At 40.4% G+C, this 27,959-nt stretch overlaps 1 protein-coding gene across 2 annotated transcripts; it reads right to left on the bottom strand.

Annotated features, from left to right (window-relative positions):
* Positions 1 to 909: 909 nt before the first annotated feature.
* Positions 910 to 27,570, bottom strand: phc2a (polyhomeotic homolog 2a (Drosophila)). 2 transcript variants are annotated; one of them, XM_010875610.4, is made up of 14 exons: positions 27,464 to 27,570; positions 21,195 to 21,404; positions 17,389 to 17,547; positions 14,867 to 14,944; positions 14,432 to 14,593; positions 13,727 to 13,816; positions 12,914 to 13,160; positions 7,096 to 7,665; positions 4,246 to 4,454; positions 3,900 to 4,032; positions 3,543 to 3,657; positions 3,030 to 3,156; positions 2,663 to 2,933; positions 910 to 2,352 (listed from the first exon to the last, which is right to left on the bottom strand). In XM_010875610.4, the coding sequence occupies exons 2-14, from the start codon at positions 21,348 to 21,350 to the stop codon at positions 2,198 to 2,200; spliced, it is 2,472 nt and encodes an 823-aa protein (XP_010873912.1). In that variant the 5' UTR covers positions 21,351 to 21,404; positions 27,464 to 27,570; the 3' UTR covers positions 910 to 2,197. The 2 variants fall into 2 exon arrangements, with proteins under 2 accessions (XP_010873912.1, XP_012991979.1); XM_013136525.3 differs by lacking the exons at positions 7,096 to 7,665; positions 12,914 to 13,160; positions 13,727 to 13,816; ... (3 more) ...; positions 21,195 to 21,404; positions 27,464 to 27,570 and adding an exon at positions 4,895 to 5,170.
* Between the last annotated feature and the right edge of the window lie 389 nt (positions 27,571 to 27,959).

Raw genomic sequence — 27,959 nt, 5'->3', positions numbered from 1 at the left:
ACATGCATTACATTTGCTGATACATATGTTGCCAAAGGGATACACAGTATCCTTGATGGAGTTGTGATAGGTTGTCTTACCTAGTTATCTTAAGCTAATCCACTAACTGTAAGTTGCTCTGGATAAGAACATTTGCTAAATGACTAAAGAGTGAAAAACAAATTCAGTAGGTGTTGTTAAAGGTCAACATATGGAAGTCAGGGTCTATGTATGATTGAAGTAATAATTCCATTAGTAATTATTATTTATAGGTGTTTTCAATTGGTTATTTCCCTGTCGCACATGGTAAATACCACACAAGGTTCATCGAGTTATGAACACATGGACAGACTCCAAAGTGTAATTTTAAAGGAGGTAGAGGGAGTCCCGTGTGGATGGAGAAACCTGAACAGCCGAAAATATGTTTGGGGTATTTTTTATATGGGAAGATGAATTATGGTCATTGTGTTGGTTGTTTGTGAACAGCAACTGTGGCTTCCAATTTTCATGCCTGTGAGATCCGCACATTTGCTGTTTGTACAGGCTGCTGAAAGGGACAATTGCCAACAGTTCTAAAATACATCAGTTATTTCACTTTTCTATCATCAATTTTCATCAATATAAGAACAAAGATGAAAATCTATCTTGCTATAATGTATTTTTTTCCTCACCATACCAGCTTCTAGTAGGTTTCACAGCAGTCAGTCATATACAATAGCGCAGCATATGTGATTGTCTTTTTTAATAGTACCATCCTGCTGAATAGCTCATTCTTTCAGCTGTCATTAACTGATATTACAGTGTAGGAGATCCTGCTCAAAATGTATTTCAATACAATCCATTTACACGGAAGTTGTTCCTATATGGGCTTAAATCAGTAGCTACTGCAAATTCTAAATCAATGACAATTCATAAACCTGCAGACAATTGTACAGAAAATCACACACCTTGGAAAGGTTTTATTTTTAGAAGTACAAAATCTGGTATAAGAGAGGTGCCATAAATATTCAACCTACAAGTTTAGAACTTGGAAGAATTCAGGATGAGCTTCTATTACTAAACATCAGATACAAACATTATGCCAATGACGCTTTGGTTCGAGTGTTACCACAGGCCTCAAGTCTATAAAGCCAGCTAAACATGTTGCAGTGTGCAGTGATGGCCAAAAACAAAACAAAAATTCAGTGATTTCCATCTATTAAGATCTGCTTTTTGTGTGAACTCTCCCTTTAGTTAATTCAATACTGACAAAACATACAAAAAAAGGAATTCCCGAAGAGATTCAGACCCACAAGAATCTATTAAAATTTCACTGAAGTTTTCCACCCACAAATGAATGGGAACATCCCTCCACCTTGTTCCCAACCAATCAGACCACTAGTAGTACATCACACAAGAACACAGAAAACTTGTAATTACAGAAAATATTTTTCCACTGACTTCATAACAGTATGTTTATTTCCAGAATGATGAGATGTATGCACTCTACTGTAAGTTGCTCTGGATAAGAGCATCAGCTAAATGACTTGAGCCTACATTCCCAGAGGCAGAGACCCAACAGATGCTAGTTGGGCCTTCAGAGAAGTAGGATGAATCTTGACACAGAACAATCAATTAGGTGCAGACTGACAATCCTCAAAACACCCAATTTCTTTTTAAAAGCAATACAAGAAACATTTTCTTTACAAAAACAATAAAAATGTTTGTTAGGATACTTTTGGGAATTTATGTTAAAAAAAAAATACTTGAGTATCACATCCCACCCATTCAAGGCATGAACTGTAACATTTTGAGTATAGTCCTGTGCAATGGATGGTGTTTCTAACTAAACTCAAAACACAGTAATAGGCGAGACAAAAATGCCAATTTCCAGTCAAGAACCAAAAATATATTATCTATGGAAGAGTTATCCACACGGAACTACCTGACAGTTCTTAGAAACTCACTTAACTACTAGTTATGTCCTATCTGAACCACCACCTTGCTGTACACTTGAGTCTGGCTGGGGGAGCTACTTGTGCACAGTACAACACAGGAGCTAACAACTGTTGCACAGCATAGGGGACAGTCCACAGAATCAAAGCTCTAAACTCCAACAGCAATATCCTAGGATTCTGGCACCGACCAGCCAGAGTGGCAGGCTTACACATGGTCAGTGTTCAGGGTTCAAGGGTCCATGTCTTTTCGTGCAGTGCAGAGTGGCCACTGAAAGGAGCGGCTATGAGTCTCTCAGCATACTGATCTGGGCAAAGATCTTGAGCGCAGGCCCAAGTTTAATGTTCATTGTGCCCATGAGGTGGTCCTCTTTCAGCAGCAGCAGGGACTGGCCATCAATCTCCTGTGAGCGGAACTCCTCTGCAATCTCCAGGCAACCTGGGAAGAAAAAGGTGACCAGTTAACTCGCCAGTTAGCTTTATAACTAGTAATAATAATAGTAATTAAAAAAATTACAACCACCAGACTTCAGGCAACTTTCTAAATATTCCTCCAGTGTAACTTGGCTGTTTATGAAAGTGGTCAGTTCACTAATCCCCGGACTTTATGAACTAAGCAAAACACTTTCAAGTGTGTTTAGGTATCACTACTCTGCTAAAACAAAAGCATATCACCAGTAATAAGGTTGATGAACCGTGCTGCTCCTATTTAAACATCGTTCAGAATTTTCCAAGGTGGCCGTACCCACCTGGCAGGGAGCAGATGAACTCGTAGACATCCTCGACGTTCCACTTGGCGGGGTCGCTGGGCAGGAAGTGCTGGGAGAGGGGCTGTTGTTGCTCCGGTCCTCGGCTCACCTGGGACCTGGGGGCACCGGAGCTGGCCGCAGACAGGGGGGGCGAAGGTGGACCCTCATAGCTGGACATGTCGGAACACTGGCTGGACTCCCCATGGCCAGGGTGAGAGGGGTGGCTGGACACTCTCAATCCACTACCAGGCTGTTGGCCAGTTGTTACACTCTGAAAAAAAAATTAACAGAAATAAGGCCTTAATGGAAATATATATTTTTTTTTTAAAGTCACATACTATATAATCGGTGTACATTGCATTTTCACCTGTTTTTTAGTTTCTGAGCGCAAGTTCTGGTGGTTCCCGATGGATGTTCTCTGCTTCTTCAGTTTTTCCATTGTGGTTTGTCGATTGGGAAAGAGGCCCATTCGCTTTGTACACCCCACATTGTACCTGCACACAATTAGACAGGAAAAACAACAACAATTGATCATTTAGTAGTTTGGATAGTTAAGTATTTCATGGGCCGAACAAGCCATTCATGTTATCAAATTGTGGATTAACACGGACGAAGCAGAGTAACAAATTGCAGGCAACATTTTAGAGTAAGACATTGATTTATTTCTGCATTTAAGCATATGTACTAATACTGTAATTACTGTAGCAGAATATGTCCTTTTCATTTTCAAAGTGTAGGTGTTCATTAGACAACAGCTCTGATAAAGGTACTTAACAGAAAATGAAATCGGACAGGTGCAAATACTCTCCCTATTGCAGTCCATTTGGTGCATAATAAATACAACACAGATAGTCCTATAGCACTTTACACAATGCCTTACCGTTTAGCACACACTGTGGAGCAGAACCTTTTGGATCGTTTGAAGTTAGACGCAAAGTCCACTCTGCCACACAGTTCACACGTCAGAGTGGGCTTCTCTTGCTGCTGCTTCAGTTCTGCAAAGCAACAGCAGGTTGAAATTATAATTAATAAGGTGGGCAGTAACATGACAGGCATTGAGTGATTGCCATGGCTAAATAGTTCTACCGCCTGTTTCAAGGAGAAAGTGCCAAATTTACAGAAGCATTAATGCTTAAATTCAAGCAAAATTGGGAAATTAAACTGATAACCATTGACACAATCCAGAATGGGCTGCATACTGTGTAACCGGGAAATTATTCCTTGCCTGGTCTTTTACCTTGCTGGGAGAGGTCCTCCATATCAGAGTCAGTGGTGCTGTTGGAGGAGGTAGTGGTCTTCTCTGAATCAAACTGTGTCTGCTGTTTGTGTTTCCTCAGGTTCTCGATCAGTAACGATAGCGGACGTTCCACCTGAAAGGGCAGACATCACACAAGCTTGCTTTACAAAGCCGAATGATATGATGTCTTATTTTGTCCACTAGAGGGACGTGCTCTCCAACCGAAATAATGGCCACACTGTCTTTACGGTTCAGTTGACACGGAAAAAGCTTATCATGAGATTGAGACTGTGCTTCAGGGCAGCCACGTGCCCATAGTGGGAAAGCTTTTCAGTATTGTACATACAGGAAAAGGCTCCGCTCCCTCCTGGATCACGAATCCCTCTATAACGTGGGTGAGGATCTGGGGTTTCACAATGGCCTGGGGCGGTTTGTTCTCGCCATTCTGGGGGGTGCTGCCTGTCACCGTGGGCGCATTGTTCCCATTCCCTGAGGTCATGACTGGAAACGAGCCTGCACCTGGTTGCGCATTCAGCCGCTCAGCGTTTTCCTGACCTGCTAGGCATAAAAATTACGTATTTGTGAGTAAATAAAAGGGAAACGTCGGTATCAGGCAGTTCATTCTACAAAACACTAAATTCAACAAACGTCAACAAAACAGGCAATCAAAATAATTGTCCTGTATTAATAACCATTCCGAACGCTGTTTATTAACTCTATTTCGATTTTTGAAAATGCAAAGCTTTCATCAACATTTGGTTAAAAATTTAATTTGGCCACTTTTTAACAAAAACTTGAGAAACACACTACAACAGAAATTACAAACATAGGCGCTATGATTCAAGCGATCCCAACAATGGTCAATACGGATCGAAAGCACACCCCTTTGTTCCACTGCTTCGAACAACCCTTCCTTTCATATACTCTCCGCCAAGGCAATATGAAGCAACAATCATGTGCTATAAAATTTACAAAGATTCCTTGGAAATACGCACCCGTTACATGAGTAGATGTTACACAAGCAATGCAATCACATTCACACTTCTTGTTCTTTTCTTCAGTTTGTTCCGTTAATATTACCCCTGCAGCAGCTACTATACACTTAAATCCCCTTTGTATCCGGGAACTGAAAAGGAAATAAAGCCTGAGCAACTTAGAATGTAATCCAATGGCGGATAGTGTCTCAAACGGACTCCTTCTCTGATTGGTTGAATCTATATTTCCCTCCTACTGCTTTCTAGTACAATCTAGTTTTACAACATTATTTCAGAAATACATTGGCAAGATGGAAGTTAAAGCTTGTGCATTGAATATACTAATGTATTACAATGGGAAATAGAGAATTACCTGATAACTCAAACGGAGATATTATGCTGCACGGTTGACTAATTTAGATTAAGTCAAACTTGATATTTATGCAATTTGTCTTTTTAAAATGGGACTGTAAACATACATCGTTAATCACACTTTTAACAATTTTTTTTTCGACTAGGGTAATCATAAATTAAAACCAGAAAGTAATAAAACTGTTCAATTGTAATTAAACAATTAAATTGTTTCCAATTGTGACTTTGCTGTGGAATCTAGCTTTGTGGCTTTGAAATCTGAGTACATGTGAAATCTGAGAAATTCAAGAGGGCCACACGTATTTTATAGTCAGTACAAATCTAGAAAAGGGCCTGCAAATGTAACGGTTTATTATTGACTCTACATCCATTTGATATCGTTTTAGACATTCGAGGGTTTACACATTGAAAACTGCAAAACTTGCTTATTATCAGGTTTTTACTGTGGCAATACAAACATTTAAAATAATATTTGAATAATAATTAGATCTATTGCTTACCATTCTGTTCAGCCCGTCCCACATGACACTGGTTCCAATTTTTTATCCTTCTCTTGTTAGCTCCATAAACAACCTGATACTATTCAACTCATTACAACACATGGAGTATAACTTGTCACAGTTCAACCACTCTGATATTGGTCTTAACTGTAACCATTCAGAGATAGATTCCGGATGTGGCCGTCTGGCTTTAGAGACTACTCGGATACAAATTGTTTTTCATTTTCCCTAACAGAGGGCATTCCTTGACAAGTCAATAACGCTTTCTCTTCAGTTTTACACAATTGACATTAATTTATATTTAATTTACCATTCATAGGCACTATACATTTATGTTCATAATATTTAATATTTCTTTCATTTTGTCCATAGACCCCTTTTCTACACTCTTTGTAATCGCATAATTACATTATGTATATTTAAAAAATGTTTGCTTTCTATTTTACTTAATGCTACTGCGTAGATGTCTCGTGCCATGTCATATGAATTTCCCTGCTCAGAAGGACACTATGTTGTTTTGTGCATTTGACAATAAAAATTATTTGACTTGACTTTGGTTAATGGTCTGGTTTGTGATGAAAACACAAAATATCAAAATAAGTGAAACTTTTTTCAATGACACCTAAGTGGGCCAAATAAAATCGTCTCATGCCCCTCATAGAATCTAGTGAATACACTGCCGTTCTCTATATCACGTCATGTAACATCCACTGTGTAGCGTTTTGCCAGAGCAAGGGGTGTAGAGGCCTCTGTTCCTCAAATGCTTGTATGACTTGTCATAGTTAGTTTTTCTGACACTGGAATTATGCATCACTGGACTGGTTAGATCAAGTTTGCAATAATGATCCCCTAATAGCTATTGTTTGTGGCCTTACAGCCTGATTGTTCTGATATCATTTGGAGCAGTCCAGTTGAAGTGGAAACACTCTTCAGGATCTGCTGAGTACCAGCCTCCTTAATTACATGATTCATGTCTGATTTGATTGGCCTCAGTTTGACACACCTGCCAGATATGGAGGGCACCTTTCTCCCCACATCCCATTAGGGGAATAACAAAGCTCAGCTCTTTTCCCTTAATTATGGATAAAGCTCGCACTTTAGGCCAGGAGGCAGGGCAGAACAATGGACTGGGGCTTGACATATTTAGTCTTCCACTTGAGGAAGGCACTGTAGTGAACACGGACATTTTGCGCAGGCTGCTCCAGCTTACAGATATTGACATGAGTAAGGGACCTCTTGGGTTGGTTGATGGGCAAGTGGATGGGACAACACAGTAATGTATCAAATTTAACAGCCAGTGTCTGGCAGTTCAAAAGTACAATGACTTGGATGCAACCTTATAATATCTACCTCCAGTGGATGTGGCGGTGTTGCTAGGGTCCGATGGGCAATGTTCAGAAGTGATGGCCTCGACAGTAGGAGGGGCTGTCCGCTGCTGTACGAGAAGACTGGGGCTGTTCTTTGTGACTACCTCAGATGTGGGCAGCTTTACAGCACCATCCTGAACCAGCTGAGAGGCCACAGTTAATGCCGTCGGCTGAATCTGGAGGTTCACCGCAGCCAGCGGCACTAGCTTGGCATTGGGCAGATGGGCAGCCAGGCTCTGGGGGATCACTGATGGCCTGTTGTGGTTAAGGATCTGGGGGCTGACAGTGGAGTGGAAGATAGTGGCCTGCTGGTTGGGAACAGGGCCAGAGACCAGGGGTTTGGACAGCACAGGGACACTGTCCTGCATGGGCTTTGGATGGATAGCCAGGCTCTGTAGCGTCTGGCCCTGAGAGCAGCTTTGGATGGAGGCTGTGTGCAGCGCTGGGGTATGGCCCCTCAAAGGAAGCTGCCTGGACTGGTTCTGCTGCTGGAACACAAACTGCTGCTGTTTATGCTGTTGAAGAAGCTGGTGTGTCTGGATTTGAGCGTACGCTGTGAAAACAACACACACATCATTATTAGCATTTGCTTAAAACTAAAATAATCAACGTTCCTTTCAACGATTGACAAATAAAATGCAGCAGCCCACTGCTTAAAGTGGATAGCACATCAAAAACATCCACAAATACACAGACAGTCCTTGGCATGTCCTTGTATAGTGTCCATCAGTCAAGCCTGGAATGAGTGTCTGCCACACAACAGAAGTGTTTAGGATCCAAACATGTGTCCTGATGACAAACACAGACCATGAGAACTGGATATAATAATAATCTGTGGAATGGAGCCATTGATTGCCATTAGTAGGATAATACTTAAAGACTAGGTGCCCTTTTTTGAAAACATCGCCACCACATCACATCACTATATTGCCAGCACTGAAGTCTGTTATATTATGTGGGAATAAAGACATTTAGGAAAGCAAAACCCAAATTCAAACAAAACTCTGAATAAAATAAAACATTACCATCCAACTGCCTTCTCAACCAGAAAGTATGCTCATTAATTAAATAAAATGCTGGTGAAACTGTTCCAGTCATTCATCCAGGCACACATGAATGTGATAGAGGATGCTTCTACAGGATATGAGGAGCAACATTTCTGTAGCAGCGTTCTTGTGCAATATGACTTTTGCATTCAATTCAGTGATGAAACATTCTGTCCAGATTGCAGTTTACTTTTAGTTTTTATACATATCAATATATATTTTTTTTAACCCAGCACACAACATTCTGTGCCTGAACCCACCCTTTTAAAATAACCTAATAAAAACAACTACCAAACAAGTTTCAGCAAAACAGTGCCACAACCTCTCATGGCATGCAATCTAATCAGAAACAGAACTTCCTGCCTTTGACCTATTAACCTATTGATTTGGGGCCTTGAGACAGGGGGAAGGGTTTCCTGTGCACAAATGGTGATACAGGAGGATGTACTACATTGAATGGGATCACCCCTAGCCAGCCCCCATCTGGTAGTTGCTCATTAGGCTCAGACCTGTAGAATACGCCTTCAGACATGGCCTCTGCTGCAGCCTTATACTCTTCACCTTTAGGTTCACTACAGGAACAGTCTGGTTCTGCTTACGTTGGCTTAAAGCTCTAGTGCCGCAGGAAGGAGCTGACTGTGTAAGACGCTGTTTGGGAGATCCCTTCCCAGCTAATGAGATCCTCATGAGGAAAACATTTAGTGGAGTCTCTCCTTCTCATCCAACTTACAACAATGTTCACATTTCTTTATAAATGTGTTAATAAATAGATGGACAGACTTGGATTACTGACTACACATAATACACACAACTTCACTGACTGTTACATAATTCACACAGGAAGTAGAGGTGGATGTTGAGGAGTCTATAACTATAGTAAATATCCAAATAATTCTGCGTAATATAACAAGGCAACCCATAAATGTCTTTCCCATGAATTATGAACCACCCTCCTGGGCCAATCAGTGTGTTTTTGTAAATTATGTATCATTCTCCAAGACAAAGTTCTGCAAATTATGTTTAAGATGTCACAAGTGTTTGCAAGCCTAATTTACCTGTGCATGTGTGCCAAATTTCATCCCTCTGGGTCAAACAAATCAAGATACTGTAAATATATACTTGATATGTATCAAATTGATAGAATATGAATATTTGTGATTTATATGTATTTGTGCCACACCACTGCCTCATTAATATTTATTGATTTAATGTTCATTTGAACATGGAAAAAATAACTAATGCGTAAATATTTAAATGCATGGAGCCTTTAGTCCTCTAATAACAATATATTTCCTCTGTTAATGGGTCCATGAGGATTGGGTAGTCTCTATAATAAAGAGATGGTCTGTAAAGCCTTCTCTTGAATATGCAATACTGATGACCCTCTGCAACCCTGATGTGCTATGGAAATATAACTTAACTGTAATACAAAAAGAACTATTCAACCATTTAAAAAAAAAACATCCTTGAGTTTGAGGCACCACTACATCATTGTTTGATCTTACAGTAAGTCACAGCGGTGTTACCCGGCAGCCCCAATAAGCGGTTTATAATTGACCCCACAACATCAGGAACAGCCAGAGGGTGGGACAGGCAGGGCTTTCCTTGTCTCATCTGACACTAGAACCTCCTTGTGGCGGGTTGGCGCTTCCATGCTGAGGGAGGTCAACAGTCAAACCAGATATGTTGATTTTGCAGACTTTCTTGTTAAACACATAGTGTGATACCAAGCGGTATGGCTTGGTGATTCATGTTTGAGAGAACACATGCTGATCTTCACCTCCCCTGACCCCGCTCGTAGTTGCTGCGATGAGACCAGCTACAAATTGGAAGGAATGGGGGTAACACTTGATAACCCTGTGCAGAGTCTCCAGATTCAATCTGAAACATCTGTTTTTCAAGGATAAAGGCAACTTCAACCAGTCCATTTCCCCCTGAAAACAGGATTTTGGACCTCCGCTCTTTTTGGCCAGACATTTTACATTTACAATGTATATAATTTGAAATAATTTGACACTGACACAAGTTTTGTTATTTTGGCAGTTTACCTTAATATATTCAAGTTAAATAATGTTAAATAATGGATATAGGCTTAAAGTGCACTCTCTCTGCTTTAGTTTAAGGGTATTCACATCCAAATTGGAGGAAGGGTTTAGGAAGGGTTTACAGCTCTTTAATATGCAGCCTCCTCTTTTTCAATGGACCAAAAGTAATTGGACAACTGACTCAATAGCTGTTGGATGGACAGGTGTGGGCTATTCCTTCGTTATTTCTTCATCAATTAAGCAGGTTAAAGTTCTGGAGTTGATTCCAGGTGTGGCATTCACATTTGGAAGCTCTTGCTGTGAACCCACAACATGCAGTCAAAGGAGCTCTCAATAGAAGTGAAACAGGCCATCCTTAGGCTGCAAAAAAAATCCATCAGAGAGATAGCAGAAACATTAGGAGCAGCCAAATCAACAGTTTGGTACATTCTGAGAAAAAAAGAACGCACTGATGAGCTCAGCAACACAAAATTTCAATTGCACTTCAATTGCATCTTGGTTGTTTAATTTCAAATCCATTGTGATGGCGTACAGAGCCCAAATTATGAAAATTGTGTCAGTATACAAATATTTTCAAACCTTACTGTACTACCATTTTAAATTTTTTTGAAATACAGCTATTTACACATGCCCTAACTACTTTACTTATGAAATGTAATGTCTCTATAATAAAAAAAAAAAAAAAATGGATTTTTAAGTTGTCACTCGTTGCACTTATCCAAATGTGTTCATCTTGACAAATTACAGCACAGGTATCATGTTCATGACAATGTCATCCACCAACATTCAGGTTTACACGGGTCGTTAACATATAAGCCTGAAAAAATATATACTTCAAATATTAGGCATGAAAATTATTGAGATGTGTTATTACTAACTCTTAGATATCCAAAAATATATGTGGCCTTTAAGATTTTGTAATGGAATCTGAATTTCTTCACCAATTTGTATTATTAGAGCCTAAAATTACTGCATGTAAGATGAACATGGGATTTACCTTTCTTAAGGAACTCACTTAATCATAATTCTTTATCATTACTATCTTGAGATGCAGCATTTTCTTGTGAAAATTCCTTACATTTTGTATTATTATTCTTAATCATTGTGCAAAGTCAGACATCTGCTCTCAATCTTTCAATACAATTTAGATTCATTACGACAAACCCTGTTATAAATCTAATTTGTATGTCTCTTGCTGATACTGTTTTACATGTGTTCCATTGAGAGATTTATGATTTATCACTAACAAAGCCTTTTTCTCTCTCAATTCTTAATGTCAAACCAAATAATATTGTGTCACTCCACACCACACTACAATTTGACAATGCAAAAACATGTATTATATGCATTTAACATTCAAACAAAACCAGTTTAAGAACAGTCACAAAAAGGTGTGAAACATTGTGCCACTAAACATTGTATTGTACATGGTTATCGGACATAGGACTAGAGTAGAACCATATTTCTAGTGAGGAACACACTAATAAAAAATAGTATCACAAGTAATTGTTTACAGTTAAATCTGTTGAATATAAACTACTGGTACGTATTAATTACTCATCATTACCCCTAAGTAAAATCAGTCATATAAACAAGGTTAGGTTAGTAATGAGTAAGTACTGTATGACAAATGATGCGCTAAGGTAAAACAATAGGTTACATTCGGATTAGCAAGGCGTTCAAGGCCGGCCTGGCTATAAAACTATGGTTCAGTCTAGTTCGCTTGTTTTTATGTGATGATAGACCAAAAAAAAGTGTAAAAAGAACAAAACATAATTAATCTTGGATAAAATACAAGAATACATTGTTAGTTCAAATTAATAATAATTCTGTGTGTAGGAAAATACAGTTTATATCATATTGTGTGACAAATGGATCATAGCAACACCTCTTACACAATATGATATAGTGTCATATCATGAGGTTTCTTGCACTTAGCACAATATTGGGCTTTGTGGTTATGCGCTACAATCCATGCAGCATACACACTGCCAGAATGTTAACATTGATTTAAAAGTAATAATTACCACAAAAAAAAGCCCTTTATCTTTTAAATTTTTATGTGCAAAGGGTCACACTTGGAAAGGATACTGAAGGGGGAGTGTCTAATAGATTAGATTTATTGAAAAAAATGACATGAGAAAACTCACATCGTAACTCACATCGTAACCCTTTTATGTCCTACTGAGGTGTTTTCAGTACTTCCTGATTGAACAAGAACCCCTCCTCCCCAAGGGTTAACAAACAACTGGCCATTTAAATATCACAGAATAGTGTCACACCATGTGATATCCATTTCTGGGACAAAATCCTTTTGATTGGAGCTGATTCAAAATATTATGTCTGGAACTCACAAATAGATCTGTGTTATCATTATGTACTTAATTGAGGAGAGTTGCATTTTTTTTCCTTAGTTTTATTCAAGTTTAAACTGTGAAACATGCTTGGGACAGTCACATATGAGGTTTTTCATGTTTGGTTGAACATGAAGTAAGTGATGAATTGCATGAATGTTCAGTATGTTCTGAACAGTATTACATTTTTTTGGGGCTAATTGAAATTGTATTTATTAGCGTTTGACCCTCAAAAAGGCCATGTCACGTCAACCACCCATATGACAATTACTATTAAACCTATACTTTTAATGTCATGTCAACCACATGTGTTTGGCCATGGAATCCTTGACCAGGTTGTTTTGAGTGGAACCTACCTGGGCTGATGAAGTGGTTACTGCTGACGGCTGTCACACTGCTGCTTACGCTCACCATGTGGCCACTCAGCTCCAAACGGCCCTCGCCCTCCGGCCCTCCCTCTGAATGGGCCTCAAGGAGCCCCAGCCTGGCTCTTGGTGGCACCTGGTTGGGACTCCTGAGCTGGTCCTCTGCAGACATCGGTTTGAGACACATGCCCTGGAGCTGAGAGGAGGGAGTCCCCTGCTGGCTACCGCTGGCAAGGTTCTGCACCGGCAGGGAACAGGAGATTAAAGAAGATAACATATGGAGAAACCCAGTTGGGAATAAGTCTGTCTTCTCCTTGACTCCTTGATCCACTTCTCATCAGGGACCCAGAAACCAATAAGTGACCAGGGACAATGCCAATTTGTAAGTTGCTTGGAAAAGCCCCCTCTTTGATACCCCTCCTCCCACCAAGGATTCTCAAGTGTATTCTCTCAGCTCCCTAACCCGAAAACCATGTGACAACTGACATTGCACTCTTTGAATTGGATGTTGTTACAGCAGAAAAGAAACGCACACCCAGATTTATAAAACATTTTAATTATAAAACGTTTAATTCTCACATTTATTTCAGGCTTCCAAATGCCTTATTGTGGAGATGAGTCCTATTTAATGTAAGCACATTTGTTTACACATTTCCTCTCTGCACAGAACGAGGACCAACTGTGATTTCTCCCATAGTGTTAACTGTCTGTGTGGTGACTGTGTGTGGTGTGGTAATTGGGGCACCTATTTCTGTGGAAGTGTTGTTAATCAGGTTGTGAGTGCACATGTGTGGTGAACATTACCTGTGGACTAACAGACTGTTGGTGGGTGGCTGATTGTGTCAAGGCTTCTGACTGTACAATGGGAACAGCAGCAGTTGGGGTGAAGATGAGCTGGGGGGCGAAGGACAAAACATACGGTATATTATTGCTAACACTGCACCAAATCAGAACCAGCTCAGGGCATCTTAGGTGGGTGGGGTAATGTTGCTAAAATACTAAAGCAATGCATATTTCCAATGATGCAATTCAACTGGATCACACCATCCCTGAACTACACGACTACAGCATTTTCTTCCATGGCAAAACTCTGATCTAAGATGGATAAGACATCACGTTGCTTGATATTTTCACAAGGGAAATGGTTACTATGAAAAATAATGCCCATTATGGCAGAAGGTCAAAAGTCATATGATGACCTTTTGCAATTCTGGCAGTAAAAAACATGACTTAGACTCAAGTCTTGAGTCTTGTCTTCATCTTAAATAGCCCTTTGATGTGCCTCAGTTCTATATCTATGCTGGTGACATAAAGGAAATATTGGACAATCTGGAAAGCATGAAGTAGATTAAGTACGATTTGGTGGTTATGTTATTTTTATTTTTTTAATAAAACAATTTCAGCCACAACCTTTTTGATACAGATGAAGAGGCCCCATCTAGTTTAGTAGAGATATGTACATGACATACTGTAAATATGACAAATATGAGCTGTGTGTCATTGTCTTACCATCTGAGCCCGCAGGTACATCTGAGCTTGGTTGGCAGTAAGGATCGGGCTGGGGGAGTTTCCCAGGAGCATGGCCTGCTGGGGGATACAGGTGGGGGCGGTGCTAACAATCTGGGCTCTGCTGATTAGTGGGGCTGCTGTTGGAGCCGTGGCCAGATTTCCCTAGTAGAGAATGCCATTGGTAACAGTGTACATTCATATCTACACACAATATCAAACAAAACTGTGCAGGACATTTTTCTTCAATGAGCGTTGTGTAAGCTTGTTCCCTCACAAAGACACAAGCAAATGCAGAAATACACAGAGATGCAGAAACAAACATGGCAAAATGGGCATGGTTCATACACCAAGATGTGAACTAGCACTAGGATACAAGGACACAAGGAGACAAAACAAGGACAGTCCAAGTGGACAAGCGTAATCAGTTCTACTCACAGTGTTCTGTGTGGAACCTGTCTGCTGAGAATGGTTCCTATTCTGGTTGAAGCTCTGCCTTCCTGCCCCTATGGTAGCCTGAGAAACATAGCAATACCAAAACCATCAACAGATACTTAGTACCCCCTTGCAACATACTGAAATGTATGTTGTCCGTTATAAGTACACACTGTAATAGAATAGACTTGTCCTGTTCAGAGAATGTACTTGAACATCAAGTTGACTCAGGACACAGAAACAGGAAATAGACTTCTTCTCAATGAGTGGTTCTGGCTTGGAAAAGCCACATTACCCACTTTACTATTTAAAAGGATTTGCAATTTGGTACTACATAGGGCAAACACAGGCCAAATAATAATGGACAGATACTTAGCCCTCTAGTGTAACCTTCTATAATGGAATTTAACATCCCTCAGAATGTAAGATGTGCCTCCAGGGAGGGACTGAGCAGTAAGTAATGTTGACCAGCCAGGACCCAAGAGGAGAACATTTTCAAGTTATGTGAGGGAACTATTCAGCAATATTCACTTCGCTAATAGTGAGCAACCACGAGTACTTTTTAGCAATATTTGTAATGGAGCTAATACATGCCCCATTGCAGCTATAGCTGATGATACCTGCAGGCTGTCATGTCCTACTGATTCACATTGTCAAGAGGACAGATGTATGATTCATTTATCTCTTTCCTGAAGTTAACTATTAAACATGCCTATTGAGATACTTTCCATTCAATGACACCCTGTTGAGGTCCATTTCTGATGTCTAAACAAAACATGAACCCCAGGATAGATACAAAGACATTGGTAAGGCCTTAAAGTTAATTCAGCCGGCATTTTACTTGGACATACTGGGAGAGCTATCATATAGGAGTTAACCAACCTTTATATTCCTGTTTTTGGACTTTCTCTCATTTCCCAAAACATGCCTTGGAGTCCCATTGGTATACAGACATTCATCACTGTCAGAGATCAGGAAGCCTGGGATATTCTCATAGAGAGAGAGAGGCAAATAGGGATCTCCTTCTATTCACACATCCGCCCTGTGTCAGCCCTACATCAGCCCACAGGAAGCAACTCCATCATGGGTAAACATGGAGGCAAGAGCTGCAGCATGTGGATGTTTTTTTGGGGAGTCTCAAACAGCGGCTTTGCATTGACTCATTTTGAAAATAAGGTCTCGGTCACATTATTTGGTTTTGAATGGGTTTGTTTGGCTAAACTGTCTTTCCCTGTAATTAATAATTTAATATGCACCTTATTCCCCATAATACTCTCACTGGGCATATGTGATACAATCATCACTTTTCAATGTTTTATAAAGAACTAAACAACAAGAATTAAACCACAATGCAAATCAGTTCCAGTGCTGTCTATGTAATTTAAGATGAAAACACAGTTGAGGAGTCCACACTTATCAGCCCTTCCCCTGTACGTCCAGCTATCATATTTTCAAGATCAAACATATCATAATACACAGTAAAAGATAAATCACAGAGTGCATGACATTGGAGATAAATGTATCAAAATGTGTCTAAAACAGAGGCATTCTTTGGGGATCAGGACAGCATTGTGTAGTACAAGGTCAACTTCAGCAAAACCACTGCTTTGGTAAGATTGACCTGATTTCAGTTCCACAATATAATGTATTGTAGGACATTTAACCTGATAGTTATATCAGAAACACCCTGGATTTTTTGTCTTCGTTATTTTTTTTTATTGCATTCTGTTTGTAGCATCAGACATCAGACAGACAGTTACATACAATACACCAGTCAGACAGACACTAAAATACAATACACCAGTCAGACAGACACTGACATACAATACACCAGTCAGACAGACACTGACATACAATACACCAGTCAGACAGACACTGACATACAATACACCAGTCAGACAGACACTGACATACAATACACCAGTCAGACAGCACTGACAAACAATACACCAGTCAGACAGACACTGACATACAATACACCAGTCAGACATCACTGACATACAATACACCAGTCAGACAGACACTGACATACAGTACACAAGTCAGACAGACACTGACATACAATACACCAGTCAGACAGACACTGACATACAGTACACAAGTCAGACAGACACTGACATACAGTACACCAGTCAGACAGCACTGACATACAATACACCAGTCAGACATCACTGACATACAATACACCAGTCAGACAGCACTGACATACAATACACCTGTCAGACAGACACTGACATACAATACACCAGTCAGACAGCACTGACATACAATACACCAGTCAGACAGACACTGACATACAATACACCAGTCAGACAGGACTGACATACAATACACCTGTCAGACAGACACTGACATACAATACACCAGTCAGACAGCACTGACATACAATACACTAGTCAGACAGACACTGACATACAATACACCAGTCAGACAGGACTGACATACAATACACCAGTCAGACAGACACTGACATACAGTACACCAGTCAGACAGACACTGACATACAATACACCAGTCAGACAGACCTGCTGCACAGCGACTAGGCTCTGGAGCCGAGTGTTGCTCTGTTGCCGCTGTTGGAGCGCTGCTGTCTGAAGCATGAGGTGTTGCTGCTGGGCTGCGTACATCTGCTGCAGGTACTGGGCTGCCGTGTTGGGTTGTCGGTGAAGAGCCTGTTGAATCACCTGCACAGACAGAGGTGGAGGAAGACACCAATACTTTTGAGACGGAGATGATAGAGGTAGAGAGAAATAGATAGTAGATATACAGAAAAAAAAAGCGGACAAAAAGATGAAGGAGATAAGATATAAACACAGATAGATATAGGAGATAAGGGATAGAGACAGACATAAATAGAAGATAGTGGAAAGACACCCAGATAGATATAGCAGATACGGGACAGACACCCAAATATATATAGTAGATAAGGGAAAGACACCCAGATAGATATAGTTGATTAGGAAGAGATGCCCAGACAGATATAGAAGATAGGGGAGAGATGCCCAGATATGTATAGAAGATAAGGGACAGATGCCCAGATATACATAGAAGATAAGGAGCATAGAGAGAGAGAAGTGGCCCTAGTGTGGGGGACAGAAGGGCAGTGTCTGACACCAATGGTCAGTGCTCCCAGTCACCCAGAACTCATCTGTCAGAGGCGCCTGACAGCCAAGCCACATTCTCCAGCAAACCCCCCAGCCCTCCCTGACCCCTAGAGGACCAGAACTACTCTATCACTGCCTGTCTGGCTCCACACACACAATGGTTGGGTCACCAGGGCCTCTGTTTACACTAGACCAAAACCATACATCGGAAAAAGCATGCAAACCGGTCCTTTTCATAGCTGTGGTTTAAATTATAGAAAAGATCAGGATTACTTCGACTATTCAGAAGAATAATTACACTACAGTACACTCTAAATTACTCTATTTTTCATTTTTATTAAAACACACCAGTGATACAGTGGCTATAAAAAGTCTACACAGCCCAGTTAAAATGCTAGGTTTTTGTGATGTGAAAGAATGAGACAAAGATAAATCATGTCAGAACATTTTTCACTTTTAATGTGACCTATAATGTGAACAATTCAATTGAAAAACAAACTGAAATCTTCGAGGGGGAAACATGAAAAATAAAAACCTTAGAATAACCTGGTTGCATAATTGTGCACACCCTCTGATAACTGGGGATGTGGCTGTGTTCAGAATGAACCAATCACACTCAAACTTATGTTAAATAGAAGTCACTACACACCTGTCATCATTTAAAGTGACTCTGATTAATTACAAATGAAGTTCAGCTGTTCTAGTAGGATTTTCCTGACATTTTCTTAGTCGCATCTCAGAGCAAAAGCCATGGCCTGCAGAGCGCTTCCAAAGCATCAGAGGGATCTCATTGTTGAAAGATATCAGTCAGGAGAAGGGTACAAAATAATTTCCAAAGCATTAGATATACCATGGAACACAGTGAAGAGAGTCATCATCAAGTGGAGAAAATATGGTACAACAGAGACATTACCAAGAACTGGACATCCCTCCAAAATTGATGAAAAGGAGAAGAAAACTGGTCAGGGTGGCTTCCAGGAGGTCTAGAGCAAGATTAAAGGAACTGCAGGAATTTTTGGTAAGTATTGGCTGTGTGCTACATGTGACAACAATCTCCTGTATTCTCCATATGAATGGGCTATGGGGTAGGGTGGCATGATGGAAGCCTTTTCTTACAAAGAAAAACATCCAAGCCCAGCTGATGTTTGCAAAAACAAACAACAAGTCTCCCAAAAGCATGTGGGAAAATGTGTTACAGTCTGATGAAACCAAGGTTGAACTTTTTGGTCATAATTCCAAAAGGTATGTTTGGCGCAAAAAACAACACTGTACATCACCCAAAGAACACCATACCCACAGTGAAGCATGGTGGTGGCAGCATCATGCTTTGGGGCTGTTTTTCTTCAGCTGGAACCAAGGCCTTAGTCAGGGAGGAGGGAATTATGAACAGTTCCAAATACCAGGCAATTTTGGCACAAAACCTTCAGGCGTATGTTAGAAAGATGAAGATGAAGTTCACCTTTCAGCACGACAATGACCCAAAGCACACATCCAAATCCACAAAAGCATGGCTTCAACGGACAAAGATTAACGTTTTGGAATGGCCCAGCCAGAGCCCAGACCTGAATCCAGTTGAACATCTGTGAGGTGATCTGAAGAAGGCTGGCACAGGAGATGTCCTCGAAAACTGACAGATTAGGAGCACTTTTGCAAAGAAGAGTGGGCAAATATTGCCACCTCAAGATGTGCCATGCTAATAGACTCCTACCCAAAAAGTGCTGTAACAAAATCAAAAGGTGCTTCAACAAAGTATTAGTTTAAGGGTGTGCACACTTATGCAACCAGGTTATTGTGAGTTTTTTATTAAAACATTTTCCCTTAAAGATTTCAGTTGGTTTTTCAATTGAATTGTTCACATTATAGGTCACATTAAAGGTGGAAAAAGTTCTGACATGATTTATCTTTGTCTCATTCTTTTACATCACAAGAACCTGGCATTTTAACAGGGGCTTGTAGACCTTTTATATCTAGTCTATATATTTTTTTTTCAGATACAAAAATATTATGTACCATACTTTGGGGATCTTTTTATTCTTCAGAATACTGCAGTAAACTCTAAAACAAACAATGCATGGGATTGCCTCTTTCTCTTCATGGACATAGATAAGATACATCGCTTTAATTTTATTTAGAACCAACTCAGCATCACTTGCAATCAGAGGCGTCGCTAGAATCACAATAAATTCGGGGCTTAGCCCATCCCCCGCCCCGCTCGGCACAGAAAGTACAGGGTTTTGAATGTACATGCAAAACATTTCGATGTACACGCTAGCAGCCTACACGCCTACATTGTCATAATGCCAGATCAGAATAATAGATGAATAGATCAGGGGCTATTTTTTTTTATTATTATTCTTTTTGGTCAATTTGAGATCCGGGGCTATTCATAAAAGGTCCGGGGCTATAGCCCCAAATGCCCAGGGCTAACGACACCACTGCTTGCAATACAAAATTCATCTCTGAGGCTGTGCGATCCTGAAACAACCTAATCCTCAATAACCAAGAATCACCAGCCTAGCACATAAGAGAGCTGTTCTGTCTTTGGGAGCAACCAGCCCCTCCCACCTCAAGTAGGGAACCCATGCCACCAGTGATGTCATTGCATTTAAAGTTGATTGACAGTCCATGTGGAGTTGCACAATAATAGACTGAGATGGAGTGGGTTGACCAATGACCTTCTAGATTTTCAGTCCTCCATATATTAGGACCACCGAGTTATTATTCATGTAGTCCTTCAAGTCCGACTGTATGTTACAGCAGTGGACGGTATTAACATAATGAGCAATACTGACATGTTTATACACTTTTAACACTGGTACATGAACAGGTCTGATGAGTGTCTGAAAAGCATTGAACGGCCTTCATACTCTGATATGAAATCTGTTGAACATCACATGTTAACACTGAACCTCTCTGACAGTTTATGATGGACTAACGGCTGGCATCTTAAACTGGCCAATAGATGGCAGTAAAGACCGGGCAAATTCACCTGGATCTAATCTACTGAAAGGAGTTAGGATCAAATCCATTTGAAATCCTATTTTATAACTCCAGTTCCTTTGACAATAGTATTCCCCCAGTCTGTATTCACATCATCAATAGGAATCCACTTGACAACGGCTACAAGGGAATACAAAGAGTCTTCTATATTGAAAAGTGTTCAACCATACCCACCATACTAGAAAGGATTGAGAACACAACTGTACAAGATATCGTTACTACCATACCTGGACAGTCTGTCTGTCTGGGATCCCAGCATAAACAGAGATGTGGGGCAGAGTTGGCCTCCCAGTGCTACTAGTAGTGACCTGGGTACCAGTAACAGTGGTGGGAGTTGTAGTGCTGGTGCTGGCGGCCGCCGAGCCATGGGCATCATTCTGCATGGCTCCCTTGCCTCCACTTCCCACAATCCACAGCGACTGCTCCGTTGGATACTCCTATACGTAACACAGAGAAAAGGGGTGGGAGGATTTGTCTTTAGTTTGAAAATAAGCTGCAAGGCTGCACCCATAGCTAGCAACCAATAAAAAGCCAGAAAATATTTTGCTTGTCTCATAAAACACAGGCGTAGTGTTGTTAACATGGTCGTGGTAGCCCCCTCAGACGTGACCTCTAGCCCCAATCTGCCAGACCACTCTGAGAGGTGATAGGGCAAAGACTTGAATTACAGACAAACTGGTGAACTGAATAGAATGAAACATCCACATTTACATTTTCTGCTGCAGTTTACACAAAAATACTACATTAAAGATTAATTCTAGTATACTACCTTTGAAACAATTATACAATTAGTAATTGCTTTGTGGTGTATAGGCTAACATAGGAGGAGCTTTTTAAGATCTATATCTTGTGTATATATAGGCAGTTGGTGCTGATTTGAATAATTTGTATAATATATTTTGATTGCTTGTTAATCTATTGAAGATCTAACAAACAATCCATCGACCACTGTAGCCACTATGTGGAAAATATGCAGAATCCACAGTTGACTGGTGCACTAAGGATTTAGTAAGAGGTCAGCATTAATAGTTTATTGGAAGAGACTATATTCACTGATGGTTTAGTTAGAGGATAGATAGATGACTGGTATACTATATTAACCTAGGGTTTAATAAGACATGATAGATGACTGGTTGATTATATTTTCCTGTCGTATAGTAAGACAGGACAGATGGCTGGTTGACTATATTGTCCTGTGGCATAATAAGACAGGATACATGACTGGTAGAATCAGAGGGAATTAACAAAGCAATTTGATAGAGGATTTATATACAAGCAGATGAAGAAACAATAGCAAAACCTTCAAAATGGCCAAGGTAAAAGAGGAATCGCAATCAGTACCTACCCCTGAGCCAGAAACGAACAACCTCACCCAGAGCAGACAAGATTCACAACCTCCCTCATTTTATACTGACCAAAGAAAATGTCAAACTGTCCCTAAAAGGGCTATAGACATGAGTGAAATGAACACATGGCAGGCTTTTTCTAATGAATGCTTTAAACAGAAGTCTACCAAGGACAATGAGACATAAGGGCTTGTTTCCCCTGACAGCAAAAAGATAGAGAAGGGGTGAGCAGGTGAATGGTGTCAGTGCTGACATCTCCAGTCCTGTCTCTATGTCAGCACAGGGCAGTTTCCAACACGGTGGGGTGTCCTCCTTCCACTAACAACGGACACGCAGCACAGCCAAACCTTATTTTAAATGTGGTATCGTATCGCAAACGTCCTTCACACGCGTTATTTGAAATTCAATATCGTATTACGAACGAAGCACAGAAGGTCCTGGAGAAGATGCATCTGTCCTTCAGAAGTTCATGGTTGCCCGCCTCCACTTCATGGGTTAATGAGGGGCCATGAAAGTATAGCTGCATGTACAGCTGCAGCATCCCAACATTAATATCTGTAGACTGTAGTGGATATAATAAAGTAATGTAATAAGTGTAAATATGAAGCCCACGACACTAGAAGGGGCCATGTAAACTATAGATATTGTTAACTTATGTCAGTGACCTCAGCTAGAGCTTAAGAGACCTAATTATGTGACTACGCTAGGATATACAATACAGATTTTCTGACTTTTGTCTGGCAACAGTCGAAAAGCATGTTGGTTTACATTTAAGGATAGGGTTTAGGCTACGGTTATTTTTCCAATCCGATTTCAAGTGAAATAGGTGTGGTTCAGGACTTTGTTAGGTAGTGTCGACCCTTATAGGAGGCCGAGTGGTGTGAGGGGAAAACCCTCTCTCTCTGTGGCAGGCAGGAAGGGGAAGATTTGTGACCCTCATTTCCTTTAGATCCCCCCAATAAACCTGCCTGCTTTGTCAGCCAGAGGAGGGTATTTTGTGTGAGAAAAGGCAGAGTGATATACACCCTTAGTTGTCTTGGTTTCATTGATTGTGGCGCTATGCAGCGAGGGAGAGGCTTGGTGAGAGCGCAACTGCAGCACCCTGTACTCTGGCTAATGTGAAACAAGAAGAGGGATGGTGATTGTCATTCTCATCTGAATTGCTCCTCCCTTCAATGTCATATATTACATTCCCCTTTCGGAGGGTCATCATTCATAAACCATCAGTCGCAATGCACCTATTAATCATATACAGGATTTATTCAGGCGAAGGTATTCAACTGTTGAGACTTGAAACAACGCTTGACTCTGGCTAAGATATGTTCATGAACTGACAAATACTACATTAGACTATGTTCATCAAAATGTATGTGTTAATAAGGCTTGTTCCATTTAAGTATCCTATCCCAGATGTCACAGATTGCTCTTTTGCCTAAAAAATTTACTAGAATATTGTTTGCCTCAAATTACAAGTACCAGAACGCTGTTCTGGACCGTTTCGGCCCAAGTCAAGCACTGATATGAAAGCAATAAAGGACTGACCGGTTTAGTCATGTGTGGTACCAATGTGCCTAAGGATAGAAAATGTGCAATAGCCACATTAAAATGAGGAAACTCATTGGGAGTAGTGAAGACTAAAAGTAATCTATTCCACAGGTCTATTAATGTACAAATTAGCTACTACTCAAGGTAAGAAATGTATGGTGTGTGGGTGGACTGTTAAGGGATTTAGGAAATTGTTGCCTTGCCTGGACTCATATCCACTGCCCATTCAATATTTTCATGTCTAAAATCAACATTCGACCTAACAAACGCAATAACAAATGAAATGTACACCACACGTCATGCAAGTTTGAAAATGAGGAGGCCTCACTGCAAACACTTTGAAGAAGGTGTTAGCGACAGAGGCGTTTTCAAAATGTTTTGTGTCATGTTAAAATCCTAACATTTTTATTTTTATTCTCGTGGGCTTTTGCAATGGAGACCTATTTTCCATGCCAATAAAGCCCTTCAGGAAGCATAAAGAGAGTAGTAGAAAAAATATGTTTGGACTATGGGTGGGGCTGAAGATGCATCACTCACCACAGGTCCCAAGGGAAGAAGCCTATTTCAATTACCAATGTCACCTGCACACTTCAAAGTCGCTGCCTCTCCGTGCAACTGGACAGGCGTCTGAATCCTAGTAGCAGTACACTGACAATCCCTTGCACAGCAAACAGGTGTCAGCGCTGCCTGGGATGGATGTTCTACATGCTCCTTGTTCTAGGTCTGCAAGCTCAATAGTGGTTGTTGGCCAGGGAATGCTTTCACCTCCAGCATGTGTGTGCTTGATCTCAATAAAACAAGTGACTATAGTAACATTTATTCAAATCAATCCTAAGGATATTGAGAATGACTGCAGTTTCATTGTTTGCAGGCTGGTAACAATCAAACCTAACATGAGTTGTCCCACCTATAATGGCACACAAAATTCCCTAATACATTTTTGTAATATGAATATTTAATACAACTATCTGCTACACTTTATTTTGAGAGACCCAATTCCCATCTGTAGATGTTCTATAGTAATATAGTAATAATATCAACAAACCTTCTGTTGATAAGCAACTGCTTCCTAAGGTCTAGGATAATGGGGAAAGGTTACGGTTAGAATAAAGGTTAAGATTAGGCTATGGATTAGTAGATAGTGAGTTCAAATGTTACTGATAGACAGTAGGTAATATGTAGAGCATCTACAGAAATGTTTTTTTGACTCTCAAAATAAAGTTTTACCAAAAAAGCTATTGAGTTCAGTTAGCTAACATGACTTTTCAGAAATGTTCCTATTGGCAGCATCAAAAGGACCTATTGTTGAGAACATTTTCAGACGAGCACACAAGCAGAATATTAGACTGATACTCAAAGATTTTAGGGGAATAGGATTACAAATAATTAATCCATTGACCTCTAACCTCACCATATGTCTAAAATGAATTTGAGCGACACATTCATGTTTAAACCTCAATAACCGTAAGGAGTATGTTATCTCTGAAGGTGACAGGAAGAAATTAAAATGTTCCTTTATATACACAATAAAAAGGTATCCAATACAAACATCACAGTTTAGTTAATGGAATTGTAAATTTAGTTTATCTAAATAAAACGGTTGTTGTGTAAAACCGGTCATTATCAGCTGGTCTTGGAGCTCTATTCACAAACAGACCACACAGCCCCAGATCAATGGCACTGGGGCGATGTTTTGATGTGGGGTTGTTCAAAGTGGTCGAGCGCTTGTCGGTATGCAATCTGCAGTATGATGGACAGATAACATGCGCCCATCAACAGTAGGGACGTGATTTGTCGACGACGGACAGATGAACTACACGTATGCATCAGTAGCAGTCAAACTGTATGAGGAATTTCCAAATCTCGTCAGGGCGTGCTGGGGCTACAACAGGGGGCCTGCAGCACCTACAACACCCCCAGTTGTCATGACGGTGCCCTGGACAGAAACAGTTAGACCCAACCAAATCATGAGAAAACCAAAAGAGAACTAATTCAGAGAAACTAAATAACCTACAACATATCTGAGCAAATTATAATGCTACCTTCCCATGATCAGGGTACACAGTGGCAGTACCAAACCCTTGTGACTGACCCATAAGTAAGCAAAAGCATGGAAATGCGTAGACTCGGTGAGCATGTCCTTGCTATCGAGGAAAAACTTGCATACTGGCCACAAAATGAGGTGGAAACAGAGCTGCACTTCCTGTCAACTGATTAAGCTCATTAGACACATATTTCCCACAGACCAAACAGACCCACAAATAATTAAACAAATCAAACCCCGGAAACGACCATCTGTAAAACAAAATACTACTATGCGCAATCACAGCAGCAAGATAGCCACAAGAAAAAGGCAACCAGTGGAGCAACAAACATTGTAAGCATAAATATTTATCTATTTATTTTCACTTATTGTTTATATATTGTTTATACTTTTTGCACCTGTAAACAGCTAATCAGTAGTATAATTTGAAATGTCTAAATTTGATTTGATGTTTACTTCTTAGATATTTTCCCACTTCTGAGCTTGGTTAATTTTCCTGTGAGTTTGGCAATATTTTTGCAAACTGAGAGAGACAGAGAGCTAAGGGACCATAGGGAGGGAGCAGGAGGACCCAGGGCGGTCACACCTGAAAGTAAAAAGGAGTGGGGGGGTGTCTGGTAATCACTTTCATGTGCTCCTAGACCTCTACACCCGTTACAGACCAGCTGCATTGCCCAGAGGGGGAAACTGGAGGCACTGCAGACTGTCCATGCTGACTTCCTAACGACACATTGAGTCTCAGTGAGTTCCGCTGAGTGCCTCTGCTGTCAGTAGCTATCCAATATCTTTTATGATAGTACAGGTCGGAAATGTATGCACTCAGTACTGTACGTCGCTGTAAGGGCATCAGCTAAATTATTAAAATGGAAATTTTATACACGTTACAGGTCCAAGTTTTTAATCTAGGTAAATGCGGTCTGTCTGTGCTCAACTTCTACAGGCCTTCACTCACTGATTTTTCAACTCAAACATCCAATAGGATCCCACCTTTTCGGCATTGCTCAGTGCACTAGTTGGAAGGGCGGCAGGTATGATTTACGTTATTGTGAAGGCAGATACAAAAATCTGTCATGAGACAGTCATATTAGAGATGGCATTTGTTTTCTTCTCAACCAGTACTTTCAAAACTTGAGGGACCATTTGGCAAGATTTCCACGATTTTAATGAAATCAGTCCTTGATACACTTGAGAAATGCAAGTAAAATGCAAAAACCTATACAAAATATGGAAGAGCATATTGAAGTGACAGCAAACAGCAAACAGCATATTACCCACACAAACAGTGACAACAGTTCACAAACATTATGGCACACAAACAGTGAAATCATTTCACAAACACTATGACATACACAGACACACACACTCACTTACACTAACAACACTTGCAGAGAATCCACACATACCAACACACACACATACACGCATTCACATAGGATCATGCACACACACTCTAACAAAAAGCATACGCTCCAGTGCTGACAGAGGCTGGTTTAGAGTAACAGAGGCAGCAGCAAGGCATAAAAAATGCCTTTCAAAAATACACAAAGGCGCATTTCCATACCTTCAATACTGGCCTTCCTCCATGCCGTTTAGGTTTCTCGTTTCTTTCCTGTTATTCTACACCATATCTGGGTCTTGCTCTGCCAGTCTCAGAACAGACCAAGGAGAGAGGAGGAGCTGGAGGTGGAAAAAAATACGGTATGAATTACAATTCCAAAAGCAGCCATGTGATTCAAATGAGCCAATGATTAGCCTCTTGTAGCCTGTGGTCCTTCCCACCCCCAGGGCTCCTCCCTTGTTTTCTTGTAGAATGGTGATGACAGGGGTATAGTAAAGAATGCCTGTCATTTTCCCAGTGGTAGCACATGTATAGTGATTGACCTTACACCATTTCCCACAGAATTGGACTTTGGTTGTAGTGTGTGGGTCTATATTCACAGAGTAACATGCACGTGTGTGTGTGTGTGAGATCCTGGTTTTAATATGCAGATTCATTCCCAATATTTTTTGTTATGGTTAGGGTAAGAGTTGATAATTTGGGTACAGAACAGGGAAAA

The sequence above is a fragment of the Esox lucius genome, chromosome 12 (genome assembly GCF_011004845.1).
Source record: "Esox lucius isolate fEsoLuc1 chromosome 12, fEsoLuc1.pri, whole genome shotgun sequence".
NCBI classification, from domain to species: domain Eukaryota; kingdom Metazoa; phylum Chordata; class Actinopteri; order Esociformes; family Esocidae; genus Esox; species Esox lucius.
Note: the sequence above shows the minus strand (reverse complement) of the source record. Positions and strands in the feature narration are given on the sequence as shown.

Bases quoted from the DNA above. Each gene is read 5' to 3' on its own strand.
- phc2a (XM_010875610.4), bottom strand. From the start codon at position 21,350: ATGCAGAATGATGCCCATGGCTCGGCGGCCGCCAGCACCAGCACTACA. The intron at 13,817-14,431 runs GTAAGACAATGA...TTCGCCCCCCAG, and splicing joins TGTACCTGCGGGCTCAGATG to CTCATCTTCACCCCAACTGC. The intron at 3,157-3,542 runs GTAAGGCATTGT...AATTGTGTGCAG, and splicing joins TCCACAGTGTGTGCTAAACG to GTACAATGTGGGGTGTACAA.